This window comes from Budorcas taxicolor, chromosome 14 (genome assembly GCF_023091745.1).
Source record: "Budorcas taxicolor isolate Tak-1 chromosome 14, Takin1.1, whole genome shotgun sequence".
NCBI classification, from domain to species: domain Eukaryota; kingdom Metazoa; phylum Chordata; class Mammalia; order Artiodactyla; family Bovidae; genus Budorcas; species Budorcas taxicolor.
Genome location: NC_068923.1, coordinates 47,256,913 through 47,269,050, shown reverse-complemented (window position 1 = coordinate 47,269,050; position 12,138 = coordinate 47,256,913). Strand labels below are relative to the sequence as shown.

Here is a 12,138-nt window from a genome sequence, read left to right as displayed (position 1 = left end):
AATAACTTAAAGAGAAAATGAGTGACGTTTTAAAGCTACAAATAGAGTGGTTTGTGAGCCAGCCTTGGGTAGGTACCAGTGAACCAGTGAAGTTGCTCAGTCGTGTCCAACTCTTTGCAGTCCCATGGACTGCAGCCTACCAGGCTCCTCCATCCATGGAATTTTCCATGCAAGAGTACTGGAGTGGGTTGCCATTTCCTTCTCCAGGGGATCTTCCTGACCCAGGGATCAAACGGAGGTCTCCCACATTGCAGGCAGACACTTTACCGTCTGAGCTACCAGGGAAGCCATGGTGGCTCAAGTGAAATATTAAACATGCGTGCACTCCAGGTCCTTTCAGTCATGTTCGACTCTTTGCAACCCCAAGGACTGTAGCCCGCTAGGCTCCTCTGTCCATAGGATTCTCCAGGCAAGAATGCTGGAGTGGGTTGACATGCCCTCCTCCAGGTGATCTTCCCAGCCCAGGGAGAACTCGAGTCTCTTATGTCTCCTGCATTGGCAGGCAGGTTCTTTACAACTTGGCTCAAATGGTTTTATTGTACTTAGACCAGAACCCTGTGCTCCTGGCTTCACACCTCCTTCTGTCCAGTGCGTTGTTGAAATGCATCAGTGCTGCCCCTTCATGCAGAGTTACAATTATTTGACATATGTTTGGGGAAAAGTAAAAGTAGATGATGCTGACGCTAATGTTAAATCCCCAAACTGAGTATATACGACTTTTAAGTAAATCAGTCTCTTAATTTAGCTAAATGTTGAGAATCTTTCTGATCATTCCGATAGTATTACTATTAAATACTTTAGGGGGGTGGTGGCCTTTTTATCAACAAACTTATCACATATACCTTCTATATGGGGTATTTTGTTACAGATTGGGGATTCTGTTTTGATGATAAAAATGTTTTTTGATAGAAAGCTATTTCCAGAGTGGAAATCCCCTGGGTCGCTTGTTGAGAGCTCACTCAGATTGGATGCATTATGGTTTGGGGTTGTTTTTTTTTACATGCTCGTGAGTGAAGCCATGGGAATTGTGGTTCTAGGAGAAATACTGAAAGAGAATGTTTGGAAGGTGCCATCAGAGCTGGGTTCTGGTGTTTTTGCTCCCCCGTCTGTCCTTTTAAATATTGATTGATTTATTTTTATTTGGGGCTGTGCTTGGTCTTCGTTGCTGTGGATGGGCTTTCGCTAGCTGCAGCGTGCCGGCTTCTCGTTGAGGTGGCTTCTCTTGCTACAGAGCACCAGCTCTCGGACAGGTAGGCTTCAGTAGTTGCTGCTGGTGGACCCACTGGTTGTAGTTCCCGGGCTCTGGAGTGCAGGCTCGATAGTTGTGGCACATGGGTCTAGTTGCCCCACAGATGTGGGATCTTCTCAGATCAGGGATCGAACTGGTGTCCCCTGCATTACAAGGTGGATTCTTAACCACTGGACCACGAGGGAAGCCCCCCATCTTTTATACCTCCTGCGATGCCTTAGCAACTGCCACACCTGCTCACAGCCCAGCTCAGACCCTGCTTCCTCCCCACCAGCAGAGTGTCCCACAGTGCAAAGGACACCTGCTTCTCTTTAGTGGAGCTTTTCCCATATAAATCTCCTACATAAATTTCTCTCCTCTCCCCCATCTTCTTCTCGAGAGACACATCCCTCCTCATGTCCCTCACACGCCAAGCCTGAGTCACAGCAGCGGGCAGGCAGTCTTTGAAGGAATGAATGAATGATATTTAGGGCAGGGGTAGGGACTGGAGCATGGGAGCCAGGCAGTCCAGATTGTGCTGCTTCTCGCACCTGGCCTGTGACCCGTGATTCGAAGAAGAACGGCTATTTTGATGAGGCACTCCCTTACCATAGCTTTGTAGTGAAGAGTAGGATGTAAACCTGTGTATCAGCCCCACTTCCACCCTTTGCTGGGCCACTCCATGGCCTTGTGCTATGGATGATAATGATTATCCCCATTTTACAGAAAAGGTAATCGAGGCACGAGAAATAACTTCTTAAGGTCCCATAACTAACATGGTGAAACTTGGGTATAGTTCCTGCCTCTGCTCTCCAGCTTCTCATAGTCTGTTTTTGCTGATTAAATTATATCTGGCAATTGCTTGGTGCAGGATAAATGCTAAATGAACAGTAACTAAATACAGATTATACTTATCAGCCCAAACCTGTGAGTGCACCGCGGGGCCTTGACACTTAGTTATGTCACTCCCAGCAACAGGAACCTCCCATACTAGCTTCCAGAATTGTCCCCTCCTGATGCAGCCTGTGGAATAGAATATAATTGGTGCCACCTCCCTCAACTGATCCAGTGTCTGTTGGTTCTCCTTACATGTGATTCCTCAAAAAAAAAAAAAAAAAAAAAAAAATATATATATATATATATATATAAAATTCCCCTCCCCTGTTAGATCAGAGTTGAGGCCAGAAGACATGAGAGTGCTGGCTGGAGCACCCAGATCCTAGCCTGGGCACAGCCGGGCAGTTGATGGGTGTGTGACGGTGCTCTCACCCTCGGGCCTGCCTGGCCCTCCTAGCCCACCTGCCTCCTTGTCCTTGCTCTCAATGGACCTGTCACTCTTCCAGCATCATCTTTAAGCCTCTGACCTCCCAACTCGCCCTTCCCTCTGATTTTTCCAGGCTAGATAGGATGAGAAGCCACTGCAGGAAGTGAAGGAGGGCGAAAGTGGTTTTCACAGCCTGGGGGACAAAAGGCAGAAGGAAGTGGCATAAAATTGGAACCCAAGGAGAGATTGCTAAATGGTGACTTAAACTTTTGGGGCTGCGGTTTTTTCTCTGCTGAGCAGTTATTAAACACCTTGAGTAACAACCATCTTCCATTTCCTCAAAATCTTTGCCAGTCCTTTTGCATAGTTCTTTAGAAACGTAAATCTCTGTCGCTCTTGTTATTTGCAGATATAAATGTTATTTTGATGGTGTTCGTGATGACCCATGTGAACACACTGATTCTCTTACTATATATCCTTTTATTTTCTTGCTGCTACTGCTGCTAAGTCACTTCAGTCGTGTCCAACTCTGTGCGACCCCATAGACGGCACCCCACCAGGCTCCCCCGTCCCTGGGATTCTCCAGGCAAGAACACTGGAGTGGGTTGTCATTTCCTTCTCATTTTCTTCTTTTCTTAGGGAAAGGAATTCAGCAAGTGGGCCAATAAGTGGCCTCCCCCACTAAGGTCAATAATGTTCCTAATCTTTTGAGTGCATCTTAAGACCTTCGGTGATAGCAGCTAGAATCAGGGAAGGAGGTAGAGTCTGAGTGGCAGGATGTGAGAAGAAGTCACTACTAAGGGAGGGAGCCACTGGGAGAGGAGGGCCTGGTGTGGGGCGGGGGAATTCCTGTTTGAGGGACATTGCTTGCCAGGACAGGGGTGTCAGAGCAACCTGGTCAGATTTGGAAAGACAGCTTTGTGGCGAGGCACTGCCTCTTCCCGGGGCTGTTTGTCACGAGTGAGTGATTGCAGTGCAGATGTAACGTTGGCCAACCCCAAACAGAGACTGGGAGGAGCCCCTGACAGCACCTGTAGTTCTCACGCGGGGCACCATTCCTCCTGAAACTGGAGGCTGGCAGCAGAAACACCGGGATAGCAGATCGTAGTTCAGGTGCTGTTGACATACAGCTCCTGTTGCAACAGTGGGCCCACTGAGGTAGGCTTGTTTGTTTTCTAACTGTTCACCTTGACATTTGTTTAACTTAAGCAGGTTACTAAAAAAAAAAAGTCTTCTCATTAGGAATTGACCATCGACTCTGCTCACTTGCTCTCTCTGTTTTCTGTTTCAGTTGCTGATATGTGTTCAAGATGAGTGGGATGGGAGAAAACACCCCTGACCCATCCAGGGCAGAGACGCGGAAGCGCAAGGAATGTCCTGACCAGCTCGGACCCAGGTGAGACTCTCACCACGCACACCTGAGCCTCGGATTTGAAGTTTTATCGTATCTGTTTCACACTTGATTCCCATGCTCTCTTTGGTTTTTCTCCTTAACTGTCAAGCCTTTGGATGCATATTATTTAACTTGTATTTTAGATATGCGGATCAGTTGCAGATTTTATTCTTACAAGTAGAGGCAGGCTCCATACTTCCTCTAGGTTCTCTCTGTACTCTGACTCTTAAAACCTGTTTATTCTACATAATCTTGAATTCACATTTTTACTCCTTTTTGCTTTTAGAATGTCAAAAAGACAAGAGATCCCATAGTAAAAAGGTTTGCTGCTAAGAAGTATCAGCTTTTATTTTTTCTTCCTTTTCTCTTTCTTTCCTTCTAAGAGCAAGAAATGAAATGTTAAATCCTGTTGCTTTTGAGTTGATTACAAAGACTGAGGCTCTTCAGTGAATAAAACAAATATTTTTTAAAACAAGTTTCATGTTATATATTATGGGTGGAAGTATGGGTTGTTATGACCTCTATATGGGGTAATACAGCAGTATCTGTTAAAATTATAAATGCATATCCTCTCTGAATTAGCAGTTCCATTTCTAGGAATTTTCCAATGATATATGTTGACACATGCAAAATGACTTATGTATGAGGTTGCTCACTGCAACGCAGTTCATAAACATGAAAGAGTAGGAAACCCTAAACATTTGTAGGGAGCTATGTAAACACCTGTGACACATCCACATACAATATAGCTCTGAAAAAGAGTGAGGACACTCTTTGTGGGTTGATACTTAGCAGTTTCTTAAGAATATTGTTACAGAGGAAAAGCAAGGTTCAGAAAATGTGAATGGTGTCCTACCATTTCTATAGAAAAAGAAAATAAGAATCCGTATGGTTTTAGGGTAATTAGGAGACACAAGAATTGTTACCTGTTGGGGGGAACGAGGACTAGGGAACAGAGGTAGAAGAGAGACGTCACTCTTTTGATGATTTAAATCATGTAAATGCTTTTAACATTTAAACAGCCACTTGTATTTCAGTGGCCAATAGAAAGACTGGGTGAGGAATACTAGGGAAGAGCACTGGGAGCAGGAGAAAGAGCAGAAAGCCTTTTCCCCATCTAGTTGCCAGATTGAATGGCCACTGACCACACTACAGCCCCAGACCCCGGCTCCTATGTGCACCCTCTGGATTCCGTGGTCCTCCCTGGCCAGCCTCAGCCTGTCTGTCAAACTGCCTTTACAGCCCGTAGTCCTGGCCACAGAGGCGGGTGGTAAATAGAGCCTCTTCTCTTCCAGTGTTCTGCTGGCTCTGGGGGTGTGCACGGCTTCTACCCCCCCACCCCCCGCTCCCCCTTCTCACACGTGTGTCATTTAGTTGGTATCTTCGGGGTCTGGGGTGATAGAGGGAGGTGGAAGGGGTAGAAGGATCCAGAATTGGAATTTGGCTCTTTAGTGCGTGGCAGCCATTGCCTTCCTTTCTCCAGACTTAAGAAAGTAGAAGCCAGGAGTGAAAATGAGACTTTGCAAAACCCAGTTCTGGTCACTGAGTGATCTTGGACGAATCATGCAGTCACTATAAAATAGAGAAACTGTGTTCTGTCTTAGGTTTATTAGTTCATGAAAATAATGCTAATATGTAAATGCAAGCATATGACTGTCTATTACAAATTACAAAGTTTTATAAATTGGTATTACATACAAATAATTATATATTAAGAACATAGCAAGCTTGTACTCTGAATAGTGTACTTTTCTTATTTATTATATTGTTTGAATGTCATCCAGTGGACTCTGTGCTGTATTTGAGAAAAAAAAATGACACCCTGTAATTATCAAAGGGAACTTCTAAGTTTGCTCTTTCATCAAATTCAGATGAGAAGATCTTGCCAGTTTTTATTTTTCCCTCCTTTCCATTAATGTTTTAAAACTCACGTTGAATTTGGACTGTTTGTTTACTTTTTGCATGCCATTCAGCTGAACAGTTAACAGAGACCCTGGGTTAGTTTCACTTTTGTTTCTAGCTGCACTGTGGTTTTTTAACATTATCTTAAAAGACCGTTGGGTTTAATTATTAACATCCTAAAGAAGTGTATGAAATGATGAAGATTTATTTTCATTATTTTGCCATGAAGTTTTTTATTCCTGTTATAACTAGTTTAATTTCCCTTTCTTAATCTTAAATTTTTATAAGCATGAGCTCCTTTCCATTTCTAAAACTCTTATTTATTTAATAATAAATTAGATGCCTGTTGTACCAAGTGTCGCTTTAAGCACAATGCTGGGCAGATCATCCTTGTCGTTATGAAACATACAGTCGAGTGGAAGACATTAAACACATTGACCAAATGATTGCATAAGTGAATTTGTAATTACTAATTGGGACAAGGTTGATTTAAAAACAAAGAAAAATGCAACATTTGGGGGAAATTCAGGATTTTTTCCCCCAAAGTACCTCCATGTTTCCACATGTAACTTTTGTTTGCTCTCTGTATTAGGATGTAGTTAACATTCTTATCTCTTTCATAATAGCCCCAAAAGGAGCACCGAGAAACGTAACCGTGAACAGGAAAATAAATATATCGAAGAACTTGCAGAGCTGATTTTTGCTAATTTTAACGACATAGACAACTTTAACTTCAAACCTGACAAATGTGCAATCTTAAAAGAAACTGTGAAGCAAATTCGTCAGATCAAAGAACAAGGTAAGAGCACCAAATAAATCCTTTGGAGAGTTGAGTTGCTTTCTGTTTCTCCATGTGTGAGAAATCCCTTCAGAGTCCCTTTAATCCATTTCTTAGGCTTAAATTATTGATGAGAAGATGATGTCACAGTGCAAGATGATTGCAGGTATCACTTGCAGTGGTTTATAAATAGGCTCTGTATAAAATTCAACAATCAATGTAAAGATGGAGGGGGCCAAGGTGAGGCAGGGTGATGGAACTTTTCATCTAGTAAAACTCAATTAGGTGCCCACTGATCCCACGCCACCTTGGTATTTTCATAGCTCACAGAGTGAGTGACTGTCAGAATTTGCAAGTGAGGAGCCAGGCAAGGATGGAAACCAGAAGTAAGAAAGTGAGCCACCTCTTGTTTCAGCTCGTCAGCATGTTTAAGTCTGAGCGTCAGCTGGCCACGCCACTAAATTAGAGTTTCATATCCCGAATGACAAGAGATTTGAAAGGCTCAACCTCGAGACAGAACTCTTTTGTGGAGTTGAAACACAAAACATGACAGCTTTCTTCCTGTGCTTTTCTTGTCTTTCTTCTTTTTTTCCCCTGAGCTCATTTTCTGCCTCTTTCCTTTGATATTTTTGCCTGTAGAAAAAAATTCAAGAAGATAGTATTTTAAAAATCACATCGGACTTTGTAGTGCCAAAAAAAATTGTATTAGGCAAGTATGAACAGCATCTTAGCACCCAGGGCCAATATATGCTCGTGAAGTGTTCATACACTGCCTTCCTTTAGGGCCAAGGAGACTGTTACCTCCTGTCATCTGTTTTTGAATGCATCCTGTTAGAGTTCGTATTGGGTTGTGTTTTTTATCTGCTTTTTATATAACATTTAAAAGAGGCAGATTTTAGAAAAATAATGTCTTGTTTCTATACGTGAGCTTGCAGCTTTGCCTGCTGCCCTCCATCATAAAATCCTGTTTGCATATTTTCATCATAACATTTTCCATTTTCATATAGATAATATTGAGCTAAGTTTTATATATATAAATTATAGATATAATTTTACAAGTATAGTTCTGTCTTCTAAGAACTGAAACACACACACACATAGCATCTACAAGACAGATTCTGAAACCAGCCCACTCTAAAAATGAATGTTTCCTGGTTTCTCATCAAAATTATATCTTCATAATGTTCAGCTTTCACAGAGAGTCTATTCAATGCCTGCCTTAGTTGCCTTAATCTCTTTCCTCTTCTTTTTCTTTTAAGATTCACTAGTTATCAACAACTCAGTTTCATCTCAATTTGGTACCAGCAAATGGATGAAATCATAGTCCCAAAATTTTCTAGAAGAAATAACCGGTTCAAGGTTGCAGTGCTCTGAAGTTGCCACATTTCTAGGTGCTGATATCATCGCAGTGGTGAAATCACTAAGCTTCTTGCTTTGTGTTTCTGGAGATTTTGAATGGTTCATTTTTGCGAACATCAGATTTTTAGGTAAAACTTCCACACTTTAAAACAGTTACATATGTATGTGTTTTACTATCAAGGTCTTGCACAAGGTTTTACAGTTTTGCAAAACCTTGGTATTCCCCCCTTCAAACCATAAAACACGTTAAGATGTGTCACGCTGGGACTCTGCCATACTTTCACTGTGGGTGTAATCATGAGGCCGCATACCACAACCACCCAAGAAGCAGCAACAATAAACGCCCTGTCACGTCTCCCTCTTATAATAATGTTCCCATTAATTTGAAAAGTAACGTGTTTTGAAAAGGAAAAGCAGAAGTTAAAACCCTAACGAAAAGTCCAAGCATACTTCTCACTTCTTGACCAGTCTGATATTTTAAGACTATTACTAGTTTAATAAATTGTTTTTTAGAAAGAGCAGGAACCTTAGAATCAAACCAGGTGGAAGCTAGGCATGAATCCTGGTTCTGTTTCTTACAAACTTTTTGAACCTGAGCAAATTATTTTCGCTCTCTATGACTTGGTTTCCTCATAGAGAATTCAAGAATCACAGCCTCTAGGTTGCATGGTTGTTGAAGAAATAAGGAGCTATGTAAACATTCCCAGCAAGTACTTGTCACAGTATTTAGTGCATATTCAGTAGACATCTTTCTCACATTCAGAAGAAAGGCATCTTTTTTCCTTCGTGTGTGCTGCGTGCCAAGTCGCTCAGCTGTGTCCAACTCTTTACGACCCTGGACTGTAGCCCATCAGGCTTCTCTGTCCATGGGATTCTTTAGGCATGAATACTGGAGTGGGTAGCCATTTCCTTCTCCAGAGAATCTTCCCAACCCAGGGGTTGAACCCACATCTCTTACGTCTCCTGCATTAGCAGGCAGGTTCTTTACCACTAGCTTCACCTGGGAAACCCCTTTTTTTCCTTCATCTATGCTCAGATCTCATACAGTGAGCTCTTCGTTTTTAGATGGAAGGAGGGGGAAAAAGGTGGGGACATGGTTGTGCCTACTCTCCCCTACAGGGTCATTTGAAGAAAGTCACATTTTTCTGGGGCCAGAGGACTCAGCATAGCCTCTGCTGACCAGAGGTGGACACTCTGTGTGGCTCTGTGCCCCCACCTTGATTTTTCTCAGGAGCTGGCAACCAGCGAATGTTCAAAAGCAGCACGAAGGACAGAATGGAACCCTTCCTTCTCTCTGTGCACTTCCACCCGCCCAGCTACCAGTCAATGTGAATAGAATCCAACTGTCATCTTTACCGCATCATCCAGACTTCATTTGTATTCCTGTCACAGGTGGTAGCGTGAATAAAACCCTCACTGTTCTGAGGGGTTAAGCCGGGTTGCATGAGACCCACACTCAAGGCTACACAGTCTGGAAGACGGGCTCCCATAAAAGGAACCCACCCCAGTCCAAAGCTTAGGCAGCTCGGCCCGGCCGGGTGGGGTCTTTCACTCAAGTCTGCTCAGCCATCAGCTGCTCCTCCCCATTCCATAGGCTTGGGAATAAAGGCAGAGAATGAAAGATGATTTTAAATGGCCCAAAGGATGGGGATTTGGAAGGGAGGTTACCAGCTACCTAAATAAGTTATCCTCCCTTGTCTGAAGCACTTTCTGAGCCCCAGGTTTGGTAGATGCTCTACAAGAGCATCGTGCAGCTGTGGACCTCGTAGCAGCAGACCAAGCACACCCAGAGTCTGCACTTGAACCACGACCCCTGCTTTTGAATACTGAAGCGAGATATTTCTTCCTATGTGGCATACCAATGGTGAAAATCTGTGGCATCCATAACCTACAAAGAATAGTCATAAGTAGTAAGTTATCTTCTTTTCCAACTGGGAAGACTAATAACTGCTTCTGTTTCACAGAAAAATACAAGTGATTTAATTTTGGATGACTGGGTCCAATTTCACACTCCTTAGCTAGAAACTTAAATTTAAATTTTTCTATGGAAAATACTCGGTGACTCATGTACTCTTAAAAAAGTAGAATTGAAGTATAAAGTGACCAAAACAGGAGGGGAGTTCAAATAACTGATACATTTCCACTGCCCTCTTTAAGTGAAGTGAACATCACTCAGTTGAGTCCAACTCTTTGTGACCTCATGGATTCTAGCCTGCTGGGCTCCTCTGTCCATGGAATTCTCCAGGCAAGAATACTGAAGTGGGTAGCCGTTCCCTCCTCCAGGGAATCTTCCTGAGCCAGGGATCAAACCTGGGTGTCCTGCATTGCAGGCAGATTCTACATTGCAGTCTGAGCCATCAGGAAAGGGCTTTTAAGGTAGTATCTCCTCTATTACTCCAACAAAGCCACACTTTTTCTTATCTTTCTAAAATAATAATCTAAATTGAATTGTATTATTTGGAGACATTTGTCCTTTTATTTAAAGCCATTTTAGTGCATATATTTGAATATAGGTTGCGATACATTTATCTGTCAATGGAGAAACTTGTTTTATCCTTTTATTATTTTTCTGAATGTAGATAGCAATAAAAATGAAAAAGTATATTTAGAAACTTGCATTTGTACAGGCTCAGTTTGGGGGGCAAATTCCTTGTTGAATCAAACAACATGTTAAAAGATCATTCTGGTTGCTCACTGTGATTATTCTAATGATTTAATTTTGATTGTAGTATGAGAGCATTGGGATTTTGGATTGCTTCATACATGTAAATTTCCCCTACAATTGAGCATAGCATAAAAAAATGAGTATTTTAAGAGAGGGTGAGGGGCAGTGGTGTGCTGAAGTCAACTGGTGTCAACCATCAAGAGCCAGTTGTTAAATTTTAAGAATTTTATCAGTTAATAAGCACAACCATTATTGAAAATTGTTTAGACTTAACAATTAAATTACATATTTTAAAAAAAGGTAAGGAAGATTAAAACTCCTCATTTCCTAATTATTGTACTGCATTTTACTATTACCTCTTCTCTAGAGGCCCTTGTCTTATGTGATAAGAAACATGATAGAAACAAATATAATACTAGACCGTGGTGGTCACTGCAAATCTCTAATTAACATCCAATATTTAACATTAAATATACATAAAAATATTGTCCAACTCATCAGAAGAGTCACAAACTGACAAACAATTGGATTTCTGTGTATCTTACCCATGTATTTTCATGATTTTACTTTTGTCTTATTAACTTAAGTGAAAATTTCAAGCAACATTTGTGTCAGAACTCTATCCATTCATCAGTTGTAATCATAAGATAGCTATAAAGACAAGAGTTTGGCAAAAGTCAACAAACATTCTGTTAGAATCATTTGGCTCTATGGAATTTGCAACAGAGGGTGTCATATATTTTATTATCACTTGTAAATTATATACTCCACATCCTTTTACTAGTAAAATTCATAATAAACATTTTGATACTTACTATTTTCCCCACAAGGAGCTGGTTTTTAAGCATTTCCCAGTGTACCTCTGGTGGGTGTAGGGGTGTGCAGGTTGTATTCTATATGTGGGTGAGTCAAATTCATAAGCTCATTATATAAAAATTCAAGGAAATAGTAATGGAAACAGCCTAATTCTAGCATGTAAAAGTAAAATGTAGAGCCTATTGAGGTTATATTTTTCCTTTCAGTCTTCTTTTTCCCCATGTTAAATACATGAAGACCTTGTGATGGAAATTAAATTATTCAGAGCTGACACCTAGGTGTGAACTAATAGCTGTCACCAGGCAGAGTAAGCAGAAGGGCTCTGATATAAGATCCCTTCCAGGGCTGGGATATCTGTGAATCAGACTTTGGGGTGGTGCTCCCAGGCATTGCTTATGTTCCCTGTGATGAAACCCTAGGGTGACAGTAGAGTCATCCGTTGCCCTGGAAAGATAGGCGAGTGAACTCTGCATCTCTCGGGCGTGCCCTCTTATATACCATCCTGCTGAAATCAGTGTCGTGGCAAGGATTGATGATGGTGCTAATCTTTGATCAGTTAGAGAATGAATATGAGACCTAGACTTAAAAAACATGTATCTTCTAAGTTTAAAAAAAAAATGGTGGCCCCTTATATACTATATATCGCTTAAATTTCAATTGTCATTTTTTTAATATCCTATTTTTTCTAAAAATGCTGCTAATGATTAAATGGCCAAAGCCAGCCAGCCAGACA

At 41.6% G+C, this 12,138-nt stretch overlaps 1 protein-coding gene across 2 annotated transcripts in view; it reads left to right on the top strand.

Moving 5' to 3' along the window:
* The window catches only part of NCOA2 (nuclear receptor coactivator 2), a 281,147-nt gene that overhangs the window by 183,756 nt on the left and 85,253 nt on the right, over positions 1-12,138 (top strand). For both annotated transcript variants that reach the window (XM_052651443.1, XM_052651442.1), the window contains exons 3-4: positions 3,784-3,888; positions 6,414-6,586. In XM_052651443.1, the coding sequence (XP_052507403.1) occupies positions 3,803-3,888; positions 6,414-6,586 (259 nt within the window). In that variant the 5' untranslated portion in view covers positions 3,784-3,802. The remainder of the gene's footprint in view (positions 1-3,783; positions 3,889-6,413; positions 6,587-12,138) is intronic.